The following is a 12909-nucleotide window of genomic DNA, read 5'->3' on the forward strand; positions in this document are numbered from 1 at the left end:
TTTTCCGAGCCAAAAGGGCACCGCTGCGAGTCGGTGCAAATATGCCTCGCTAAAAAAAATTGACTATAGACAGGGACACGTTACCCATAGTAGATTGGCTTCCAGTAAAGCGATCAGACTGAAGTCCCTCACCATCACCATATGATAGTGGCCAGCATGATGATGAAAACTGGCCAAAGCCCAGACATGAATAGGGACATGTCTGAGGCCTTGTGTCCTTCAGTGGATTAGAAACGGCTGTATTTGTTGTTGTAGTGGTTGAATAAGGCTTAACTGAAGAATATTTCCTTATGATATCATTGGAATTAATGTTTCTATAACTGATATCACTTCTTTTGGTTCTAAATTGGGCTTAAAATGAGTGAACTGCTCTTCTTGCACTGCCTTCAATAGTTAATTTGTTCTCTTCATTTATTTAGTTCCTTATTTCCTTTCCTCACTGGGCTATTTTTCCCTGTTGGAGCCCCTGGGCTTATAGCATCTTGCTTTTCCAACTAGGGTAGTAGCTTGGATAGTGATAATAATAATAATAATAATAATAATAATAATAATAATAATAATAATAATAATCTCTCCAAACTTTTAAGTGGTTCTCAAAGACGTCATCTCCCCACTCCGTCTTTTGTTAATCTAGCCTAAGCTTTGTTTCATTAGATTCAGAAGTAAATTCAGGCTTTTCGTTGGGTGAGGTCATTGATGTGCAATGCTTGTGGTATGATATACAGGCTTCGTAGTCTGCAATTGATGCAAGTAACTATTATTATAGTATAAGACAAAAGGAAACCTCTTAAGAGCCATTCATTCTTAAAATATTCTATTTTCCTTGTTTCCTTTCCTCACTGGGCTATTTTCCCTGTTGGAGCCTCTGGGCTCATAACATCCTGCTTTTCTAGCTAGGGTTGTAGCTTAGCTAGTAATGATAATAATAATAATAATGATAATAATACATACATACATACATATACCAAGGCACTTCCCCCAATTTTGGGGGGTAGCCGACATCAACAAATGAAACAAAACAAAAAGGGGACCTCTACTCTCTACGTTCCTCCCAGCCTGACAAGGGCCTCAATAATAATAATAATGATAATAATAATAATAATAATAATAATAATAATAATAATAATAACCGGTAGTTCTTGATTTTATTAGTCGCTCAACATTCTTATCTTTAATCACTGTTTATCGTTTTTACAAGAAATTTCATGATCAAACATTCAGCCTCCTCTTCTTGGTGAAGTAAACCATATTTCCATAGACCCATCCTTAAACTGAAACAACTGATAAAGAAATTTTTCTTCCGTCCTGAATTTTTTGCCTAGGATTATTTTTAAAACTTGTTTGTACTGCGATATTAACATATCAGTACGTGCAATTAAACATATTAAGCAGAGAAGGAGCAATCGTCCTATCTTTTCCTTCTGTTTAACATCTAAATTCTGACATACGTCCAATCGGTACTTTTAACTTATTACAAAAAGGTATCCCTTCTGAATGAACCTTTTCATTCCAAATATTTAGACAGAATCGTTAAGGTATTTCAATCAAAGTCTCATTTTCTATTCATTTGTATTCTTTTCAAACATTACATACTGAGCCATTATTCCCTTTTGTACTTGTCAAATTTTTACCTCGAACGGTTAATGAATAATTAAGAACTATCCATCTCAACATTCTCATCTCTCTCTCTCTCTCTCTCTCTCTCGATGTATTGTTTGTAGACGTATTTATCTTCTGGATACTTTCCTTTTTGTAATTATGTTATTATGCATAACCATTATTTGGTATTTCTTAATAAATATGAACATATTTGGACAACTCAGAGATCGACATGAAGTGAGAATCCGAGAGGTTAGACAGCAGAGAGAGAGAGAGAGAGAAAGAGAAGAGAGAGAGAGAGAGAGAGAGAGAGAGAGAGAGTTGAAGAATATGTGTTGGAGGAAGACTGTGTTCCAAGTGTTCACATTCTTTGGTGGTATTTGTTCATTTCATTAACTCCAGAGGGAGAAGAGGGTTGGAAAATGTCAGGCAAATAATGAATATACTTTTGCATAGGGTCTGCCATTCTATAACTGATATTAACATTTATTTCATGCTTCAAATAAACGTTTAAAGCTCGCTCAAGAATTGCAGAGGCAAAGGACATTGCCAATAGCAGGACAATGCCATAGAGAGTGACTGTATATATATATATATATATATATATATATATATATGTATATATATATATATATATATATATATATATATATATATATCTTCGTGGCCAAGTGGTTTAGTCACTGTCTATACAAGCTTGCCGACCAGAGTTCGATTCCCGGCCGGTCACAACCTCTTGTCTTTGTGTGATTTCGCCTGGGGCTGTGATCCCGAGGTCGTTAAGAGAATCCAGACATTATTCAAAAATATATATGGCTTATTTTAATATGAAAAACACGTCTAAATGTGCAAAATTTATCATATATATACAGTATATATATACACTATATATATATGTGTGTGTGTATATATATATATATATATATATATATATATATATATATATATATATATATATATATATATATCTGGTCACCGCCTAAGCCCCTTCACCCAAGATAGGAACAGGAAGGGCCAGGGAATGGCTGCTAATGACTCAGCGGATATATCTATAGGCTCCCCCAAATCACCTATCCGTAGTTGACAAGGAAGGTGAGGTTGCAGCCTCTACAAGAATCTATCAAGTGTGAGTGGGGTCTGGAACCCCAGTCCAGCAGATCACCAGACAGGGAGGTTTTATTTCATCTTATATTCTATCATCAAGCGTCAATATTACATTCCTTTAGTCTCCTTATCATGTCGTATTCGATGTACAAAATCTTGGTTCATAATTCCGTACGTAAAAACTTAAAGATTTTGGTTTAATGTGAATTCTCCGTATATTGTAAGGTGAAAAGTTTGGTTTTAACTTTATATTGACATATGCTACATATGCAGAAACTAATAGCTGACTTTTTATTATTATTATTATTATTATTATTATTATTAGCCAAGTTATAACCCTAGTTAGAAAAGCAAGATGCTATAAGACCAAGGGCTCCAATAGGGAAAAATAGCCCAGTGAGGAAAGGAAATAAGGAAATAAATCAATGATGATTGCAAATTAACAATAAATCATTCTACAAACAGTAACAATGTCAAAATAGATGTTATATGTAAACTATTAACAACGTCAAAAAACAGATATGTCCTATATAAACTACTAACAACGTCAAAAACAGATATGTCATATATTAACTATAGAAAGACTCATGTCAGCCAGGTCAACATAAAAACATTTGCTCCAACTTTGAACTTTTAAAGTTAGGTAGTACGTTGGCCAGGGCATCAGCCACCCGTTGAGACTTATGGGGCCCTTTGACTGGCCAGACAGTACTACATTGGATCCTTCTCTCTGGTTACGGTTCACTTTCCTTTTGCCTACACATACACCGAATAGTCTGGCATATTCTTTACAGATTCTCCTCTGTCTTCATACACCTGACAACACTGAGCTTACTAAACAATTCTTCTTCACCCAAGGGTCTAACTACTGCACTATAATTGTTCAGTGGCTACTTTCTTCTTGGTAAGGGTAGAAGAGACTCTATAGCTATGGTAAGCAGCTCTTCTAGGAGGACACTCCAAAATCAAACCATTGCTATTTAATTTCTCTTCCTTTTGTTTTGTTAAAGTTTTCATAGTTTATATAGAAAATATTTATTTTAATATTGTTACTGTTCTTTAAATATTTTATTTTTCCCCGTTCCCTTTAATCACTGGGCTATTTTCCCTGTTGTGGTCCCTGGGCTTAAAGCATCCTGCTTTTCCAACTAGGGTTGTAGCTTAGCAAGTAATAATAATAATAATAATAATAATAATAATAATAATATTATTATTATTATTACAAGGTAAGCTACAACCCTAGTTTGAAAAGCAAGATGCTATAAGCCCAAGGGCTCCAACAGGGGAAAATAGCCCAGTGAGGAAGGGAAATACGGAAATAAACCATATAAGAAGTAATGAACAATTCAAATAAAATAGGGAAATAAATAAACCATATAAAAAGTAATGAGCAATTAAAATAAAATATCTTATAACAATAACTTTATAACATATTTCATGTATAAACTATAATAATAATAATAATAATAATAATAATAATAGTAATAATAATAATAATAATAATAATAATATTAATAATAATAATAATAATAATAATAAGAGACGATTTGCTAGCAAGATCAATGTCATAGATTAAAAGAAAAGTCCAGCTTATGTATCAACTAAAGTATTTCTTACGCTCGAATTATTTTTGATGAACGTGATCAAAATAAAGTGTAATTTGCTTCACTTCACCTTAAAACTGGAGCAAATGCTTTATGTTGACCAGGCTGACATGAGTCTTTTTATTGTTTATATATGACATCTGTTTTGGACGTTGTTAATAGTTTATATAGGACATATCTGTTTTGACGCTGTTACTGTTTTTAGAATGATATATTGTTAATTTATTCTCATCATTTATTTATTTCCTTATTTCCTTTCCTCACTGGGCTATTTTTCCCTGTTGGAGCCCTTGGTCTTATAGAATCTTGCTTTTCCAACTAGGGTTGTAGCTTGGCTAGTAATAATAATAATAATAATAATAAAAAGAAAATGATAAAATTTTTCCCTTTTTTATGTAACCAAGTAGTTTAAGCCGTTAACAAATTAATACATTTTTGTTTCTTTTATTTAAATAGCCAAGATTAACTCTATTCGATTGTCTGGAATATATTTGAATATATAGCTACGCTTACAAAGATATCTAAAACTGGATTAAAATGAAGGGAGAAATTATTTTCCAGTTTGGCTCACACGCTCAATAGTTTGAAGTTCGAGTTCAGCTCCAAGCGACTGAAGTGCAAAGCCCAATATAATACATATTTAAATTAAGACAGATTTAAAGCCAAATTAATCAATCCTTACCATTTACCTTATATAATAGAGAACAATTGTCAGGCTCTCTCTCTCTCTCTCTCTCTCTCTCTCTCTCTCTCTCTCTCTCTCTCTCTCTCTCTCTCTCTATATATATATATATATATATATATATATGTGTGTGTATATATATATATATATATATATATATATATTTATAATTATATACACACACACACACATATATATATATATATATATATATATATATACATACTTATTTGATAAATGAATATTGTTAAAAAAGATTCTTCAAAGTTAATGCCAAGAGCACTTTTATAATCCAAACTGTTTCCTGTTTAACTCTAATGATATCGTAATTAAATATTCTAATGTATGCTGCACTGAGCTACAATTTCCACGCTTTATGGAAAGTATAATTTAAGTTTTTCCAAAGGGTAAATGTCATCTCGGGTTCAACTTCATTCCTCGACATATGATCAAGAGTTGAATTTCATTCTCTTGCTGGAAACTAAGTTTGAGGGTTATTTCACGGCTGTGACTTTAGCGGGGAATGTCATGTTAGAAAAGCTGAAATACAAAAGCTCTTATCAAATGATGCAAGTCTAATTTCAGTGGCAGTACTTGACTAGACAATTTTCATTCTGATTATACTCAATGAACATAGTTGTTTTGGCTAATTTTTCATGGCCGGATGCCTTTCCTGCCGCCAACCCTCCCCCAGCAAGTCTAATTTCAGTGGCAGTACTTGACTAGAAAATGTTCATACTGATTATACTCAATGACCATAGCTGTTTTGGCTAATTTTTCATGGCCGGATGCCTTTCCTGCCGCCAACCCTCCCCCAGCAAGTCTAATTTCAGTGGCAGTACTTGACTAGACAATTTTCATTCTGATTATACTCAATGAATATAGTTGTTTTGCCTAATTTTTCATGGCCGGATGCCTTTCCTGCCGCCAACCCTCCCCCAGCAAGTCTAATTTCAGTGGCAGTACTTGACTAGACAATTTTCATTCTGATTATACTCAATGAATATAGTTGTTTTGCCTAATTTTTCATGGCCGGATGCCTTTCCTGCCGCCAACCCTCCCCCAGCAAGTCTAATTTCAGTGGCAGTACTTGACTAGACAATTTTCATTCTGATTATACTCAATGAATATAGTTGTTTTGCCTAATTTTTCATGGCCGGATGCCTTTCCTGCCGCCAACCCTCCCCCAGCAAGTCTAATTTCAGTGGCAGTACTTGACTAGACAATTTTCATTCTGATTATACTCAATGAATATAGTTGTTTTGCCTAATTTTTCATGGCCGGATGCCTTTCCTGCCGCCAACCCTCCCCCAGCAAGTCTAATTTCAGTGGCAGTACTTGACTAGAAAATGTTCATACTGATTATACTCAATGACCATAGTTGTTTTGCCTAATTTTTCATGGCCGGATGCCTTTCCTGCCGCCAACCCTCCCCCAGCAAGTCTAATTTCAGTGGCAGTACTTGACTAGACAATTTTCATTTTGACTATACTCAATGACTATAGTTGTTTTGGCTAATTTTTCATGGCCGGATGCCTCTCCTGCCGCCAACCCTCCCGATTTACCCGGGCTTGGGACCGGCACCTAGTTGAGGCTGGCTTGGCCCCCTCAGTGGCAGTACTTAACTAGACAATTTTCATTGTGATTATACTCACTGACCATAGTTGTTTTGGCTAATTTTTCATGGCCGGATGCCTTTCCTGCCGCCAACCCTCCCCATTTACCCGGTCTTGGGACCGGCACCAAGTTGAGGTTGGCTTGCCCCCCTCAGTGGCTGGGTTACTTAACTAGACAATGTATGGAACAAATATATTATTGAGATATTTTGTGTACTCAACTTAGAAGATTGTATTGCTAATCAATTTATTATGATTTATGAAGAAACCTGTAATTCACTTACCTTATGGGAATCATTATGAACTCTCAAAATACAAATGGTTTAACCTTATCAGGGTTCTCTTGCTTGAGGGTACACTCAGGCACACTATGCTATCTGTTTCCTTGTTCCCTGTCCTCACTGGGTTATTTTCCCTGTTGGAGCCCTTGGGCTAATAGTATCCTGCTTTTCCAATTAGGGTTATATCGTAGCTGATAATAATAATAATAATAATAATAATAATAATAATAATAATAATAATAGTAATAATAATAATGATAATAATAATGATAATGACAATAATAATAGTAATGATAATAATTATAATTATAATGATTATGAGAGTTCAAAATAGTTCTCTCTCTCTCTCTCTCTCTCTCTCTCTCTCTCTCTCTCTCTCTCTCTCTCTCTCTCTCTCTCTCTCTCTCTCTCTCAGTTTAAGAAAAATGTAAAATTACCAATTATGGATATTTTTGGAAACCAAAAACATTGACCAAAATCTGCTTTATTCGCAGGTCCTCTTAGGAGGAGGCAGACGCCACTGGATCCCAGCTACTGAACCCGACAGAGAGGAGCAGGATCAAAGAGGCCGCCGAACAGATGGACGAAACCTCGTCGATGATTGGGTGCATGATAAGAAGGCTCGGGATTTGCACGCAGAATACGTCTGGAACAAAGCTCAGTTTGATAACGTTGATTCGCGTCACACCGATTATCTTTTGGGTACGTATTAGGAATGACAAAAGTCTTATGTAATTTATATACGTACTTAATCCTACATGAGTGAGACCCACCTTACAAGCTGGCTATACATCTCTTAAATACACAAATAAAATATGAGGATAAAAAATATTTACTCCCATGCTAGACTAGCTTCGTAAGAATATATATATATATATATATATATATATATATATATATATATATATATATATATATATATATATATATATATTATAACAGTGTTATCGTTCAATTCCATAGTATTTAAGGCACGTAGTCCTGCACGAGGGCGTAACGTTCCTGCTTTTTCTTTCTACTTTTCAGGCATTTTCGGGTACTCGCATCTAGACTTCGAGGTGGACAGGAACAAAGGTCCGTCAGGTGATCCGTCACTTGCTGAGATGACCGTCAAAGCCATTCAGATCTTGAGCAAAAACCCACATGGTTTTTTCCTCATGGTGGAAGGTGAATGACAGTTTCTTTTCCTTGTTTTTAAATGTAGTATATAACGTTGAAAGTACTCTCTCTCTCTCTCTCTCTCTCTCTCTCTCTCTCTCTCTCTCTCTCTCTCTCTCTCTCTCTCTCTCTCTCTCTCTCTCTTGTATCAAGAAGCTCTTATTCAATGCTTCAGAGTTTTAGTCAATTTTTTATAATAAGGCAGGTTTGCTCAGACTCGCAGGGTTTCCCGCTCGCTGATTGGTTGGACAAGATAATTCTAACCAATCAGAGAGCTGGAAACTTTTCCGAGCTAAAAGGGCACCCTTGCGAGTTGGTGCAATTCTGCCTCACTAAAAAATATTTACTATAGTATTTATGAATAAATTCTTTCTTTGTTGTCGAAACTTTTTGACAACTGATCTTATCTTACTGTATTGTATTCAATCATAATTGTGTTAGGTAAGACTAAAAAATATTTAAACTTTCATTACACAAGTAAAAAAAGCGTACTAAAACGGATTGCCTCAATTATATGATATTCATCATCACCAGTAGCACTACCAGTATATACTATATTTTTGTGTATGCATATATGTATGCATATATGTATTTTTGTGTATGTAAGTATTTCTATTTTTTAATTCTGCATGTGAATCGGATACTCTTTTCATGAAACTATTACCTTGTTCCTTGAATTCATGGAATGAATCAAAAAGTTACAATTTATGTAGATTGCACATATTTTTCTGTTTCATTTCATGTAATAGGCAAAGGAGTACCAAGCATCTTGTTTCTTGTTTCTTAATACAATATTTTCGTTCCAGAAGCTTTATGATAAAGGTCAGATTAGAGAGAAAAACTAGTTTTTAGGAGTTGAATAGAGAGATTATTAGTAGAGAAAATGGAAAATATGGAAAAGTAATAAAAAAAAGTACGGGATGAACAAAAAAAAAAAAAAAAAAAAAAAAGTCTTGGGAGTAATTTTTGTCATTAACGAAACTTTCAATCAGGGGCAAATTTGTGAGTTGAATAGAAAGATTATTAGTAGAGAAAATGGAAAATATGAAAAAGTAATAAAAAAAAAGTACGGGATGAAATAAAAAAAAAAAAAAATCTTGGAAGTAATTTTTGTCATTAACGAAACTTTCAATCAGGGGCAAATTTGTGAGTTGAATAGAAAGATTATTAGTAGAGAAAATGGAAAATATGAAAAATTAATAAAAAAAAAAAAGTACCGGATGAACAAAAAAAAAAAAAAAAATCTTGGGAGTAATTTTTGTCATTAACGAAACTTTCAATCAGGGGCAAATTTGTGAGTTGAATAGAAAGATTATTAGTAGAGAAAATGGAAAATATGAAAAAGTAATAAAAAAAAAAATACGAGATGAACAAAAAAACAAAAAAACAAAATTCTTGGAAGTAATTTTTGTCATTAACGAAACTTTCAATCAGGGACAAATTTGTGAGAGATTACTTAGGTTTTATACAACTAAGCTTCTAGAAAATGAACACGGATAAACCTTTGCAATTGAATGTAGGAATCGATTTGTGGTCTAGAGACTTTAAGAGACGAAGAGCAGACAATTAATGAAGAATGGTGTGATATTAAGAACATATTATATCAATCAGCTGGTAGTGAAGCCTTGGGGCATGCAGTTACAAGGAGAAAACCAAAGATATCAAATGATACTTGGGATACTGTAAAAAAGAGACAAAGATAGAAATTGATTGTTGAACGTTTTCGAGGAATTAATGAAAATCACAAGGTAGAGCATGCTAAGTATTCCAGTATTGATAGTGAGGTCAAAAGGAAAGCCGGGAGTGACTGGAGAGAATGTTTAGACTGGAAAGCAGATGAAGCTGACAAAGCTGAATTCAGAGAGTGTCTATGGTCTAAGAATTGCCCTTAGAATTATTATTGAAATCTCTACTGCGGCAAAGAAGAAGCATATGACCATCAAAAAGAGACATGGATCTGTTATAACACATAGATGAAGAATGGTAACGTTGGATGGAACACTTTAGTGAGGTCATGAATAGGAGAGATGAAAGGAATAATTTGATTTATATACCTGAAGCGGATGAAGACCTTGATGTACCCATGAATGAATTGTGTGTGTTTGAAGTTAATGGTGTCATAAAAAAAAAAATCAAGAGATATAAAGCCCCTGGATATGATGGAATAACTGCTGAGATGATATTGGCCGAAAAGGAGTACATACATACATACATATACCAAAGGCACTTCCCCCAATTTTGGGGGGTAGCCTACATCAACAATGAACAAAACAAAAAAGGGGACCTCCTACTCTACGTTCCTCAGCCTAACCAGGGACTCAACCGAGTTCAGCTGGTACTGCTAGGGAAGTGACTCCCAGAAAACTTATAAGATTATTTGTAGAATGTGGCATGAAGAGGCAAAACCTGATGAATGGGAGCTAGGAGTGTTAGTGAAATGGACAAAAAAAAAAAAAAAAAAAAAAGATCTGACTGATTAAAATAATGAAAGAGGCATCTCACTCACGTCAGTTGTTTTGAAGATATATAGAATTCTTCTTCTTCCCAGCTGGTTCCCATTTTTATATGGGTCGCCGTTGCGGATGAGCCGTTTCCATCTTTTTCTATTTTGCGCTTCTGCCTCATCAATCCCCTTCTCCTGTAAGTCTCCTCTCACACAGTCCCTCCATCTCTTTCTTGGTCTCCCTCTTCTTCTTCTTCCCTGAACCTCCTGAACTTCCCTGAATGCTCGTTGTACATACATACATACATACATATACCAAGGCACTTCCCCCAATTTTGGGGGGTAGCCGACACCAACAATGAAACAAAACAAAAAGGGGACCTCTACTCTCTACGTTCCTTCAGCCTAACCAGGGACTCAACCGAGTTCAGCTGGTACTGCTAGGGTGCCACAGCCCAACCTCCCACATTATTCCACCACAGATGAAGCTTCATAAATGCTCGTTGTAAAGAGACTTAAAGAAAGATCGATGCAAAGCTTAGAGATGAACAAGCGCAATTTCGAAAAGGTACCCAAGATTAGCATCAGTTTGCCCTAGGTTAAGTTGAAGTCTTCTTTCTGTTGCATATGGAATCATTTTTGATGAGCCTTCTTTCAAAATGAACAGTGACCTTTCTAGCTATAGATTGAATAACAAGTTCATAAAATAAGGAACTTGGGGAATCATGTCTGAAAATATCTAGTCAGATCATTAATGAGTATAATTTACTTTTCAGCTTCAATTTGGACGGCTCTCTGCAGGCCCCGCCAGACAACAAATGAAATACTTTTCAGATGTTTTTAGTGATTTTTAAACTGTGATATTCTCTATCCATTAATAACTACTTTGTTCCAGCCTAAACCCTTTGAACAGAAGACAAGTGTGAGCAGACACAGCCCTAATCCGTTCAGAATTAATCGCGGATCTTTTCGGTTTGAGTGCCTATCGAATTTAAATGTTGTTTTTATTCCAAAGTATGTATTTTTGATGTGGAAAACCGTAAAATGATAACCATTTTGTGGAGAAATTATTTATTAACACTTAAATTGGCTTATATCAATCAATATCTTACTGAAATGCTGCGATTTCTCTGTGCGCTTTCTTGATTTTCAGGGCACTACTGAACCTAAGAAAACCCACCTAACCTAGCATAGGGGCCCTGTATCCCTACATAGGCCTACGGGGGGGGGGGGGGCGGGCTCCGCCCCCCCCCCCCTGCGACCCCCCCCTAAGGCCACAGTGATTTTCGGGACATTACCGAACCTAATACAACCACCTAACCTAGGGCCCTGTACCCCTACCTAGGCCTAGCCCTGCGACCCCCACCCCCTTACAGCCACTACCTATCACATCCATCAATTAATAATTTCTCCACAAAATGGTTATCATTTTTGGGTTTTCCACATCAAAATACATACATTGGAATAAAAAAAAAACATTAAAATTCGATAGGCACTCAAACCGAAAAGGACCCTTAATCGCTTCTGTTCACCACGCCAGGGGGTCGCATTGACCAGCTCACCATCACAACAACGGGAGGAGGGCTCTGGAAGAGATCGCTGCCCTGGATGACGCCGTGATCGGAGCCCTGAACATTACCGTCCCTTCAGAGACTCTTCTCCGTGCTAACCTCGGATCATTCTCATGTATTCACCCTCGGGGGGATAACACCCCAAGGGGACACCCTGTCACCGGTACTTTAAGACGGGTTTCCAGACTTCGATTTTGCTCTTTGAATTATTATTTATCTTTTCTATAAATATTCTTCCTTCTTTGTGTGGAAACTGGCATGATGACGTCATGAGAGGCTTTTATTTTCAAATGGTGAGGTTCAGTCATTCTGTTTTTCAATTACTACAAAGTATTTTTAAACTTTGAGAGGATTTTTCTTAAACTCACTTTTTGTCTTTTTTAAATGGTCTCACTTAATTCATTCCAACATACAAAAAATACTACAAAGTATTTTTAAACTTTAGAGGATTTTTCTTAACTCTCACTTCTTGTCTTTTTTTTAAATGGTCTCAATTCATTCCAACACGATTATGAATACAAAAAAATGACGGAAAACCAGAACCATTTTAGATAGGTGCCTTTTATTTCTCGTAACTTAAGGTCCCGTATCCATTGATGTCCGATTAGTATCCTTTTGCAATGAATCAATTCAAATACTTTCAAAAAAAGTGTTTCCAACCCTTCATGAAAGACAAAAGGAAAAGGAAAGACAACAATGGAAATGGTCACCTATGTTTGTTTTTGTTTTTTCTTTCTTTTGTAGAACAGTGCATGGAATAGTTTTGAATGCCAAGCATCCATTTTCATATCTAAAACGTTCTAAAACGAAGTTTGCCCGAGTGGTTTATGGATCCAATTTTGCTTTGGAAC

At 35.5% G+C, this 12909-nt stretch overlaps 1 protein-coding gene across 1 annotated transcript in view; it reads left to right on the forward strand.

Annotated features, from left to right (window-relative positions):
* LOC137631151 (alkaline phosphatase, tissue-nonspecific isozyme-like) overlaps nt 1-12909 on the forward strand; it is an 86925-nt gene that overhangs the window by 48347 nt on the left and 25669 nt on the right. Inside the window, exons 3-4 of the mRNA XM_068362849.1 lie at nt 7381-7588; nt 7913-8053. Of these exons, the coding sequence (XP_068218950.1) occupies nt 7381-7588; nt 7913-8053 (349 nt within the window). The remainder of the gene's footprint in view (nt 1-7380; nt 7589-7912; nt 8054-12909) is intronic.

Source organism: Palaemon carinicauda, chromosome 39 (genome assembly GCF_036898095.1).
Source record: "Palaemon carinicauda isolate YSFRI2023 chromosome 39, ASM3689809v2, whole genome shotgun sequence".
Lineage (NCBI taxonomy): Eukaryota > Metazoa > Arthropoda > Malacostraca > Decapoda > Palaemonidae > Palaemon > Palaemon carinicauda.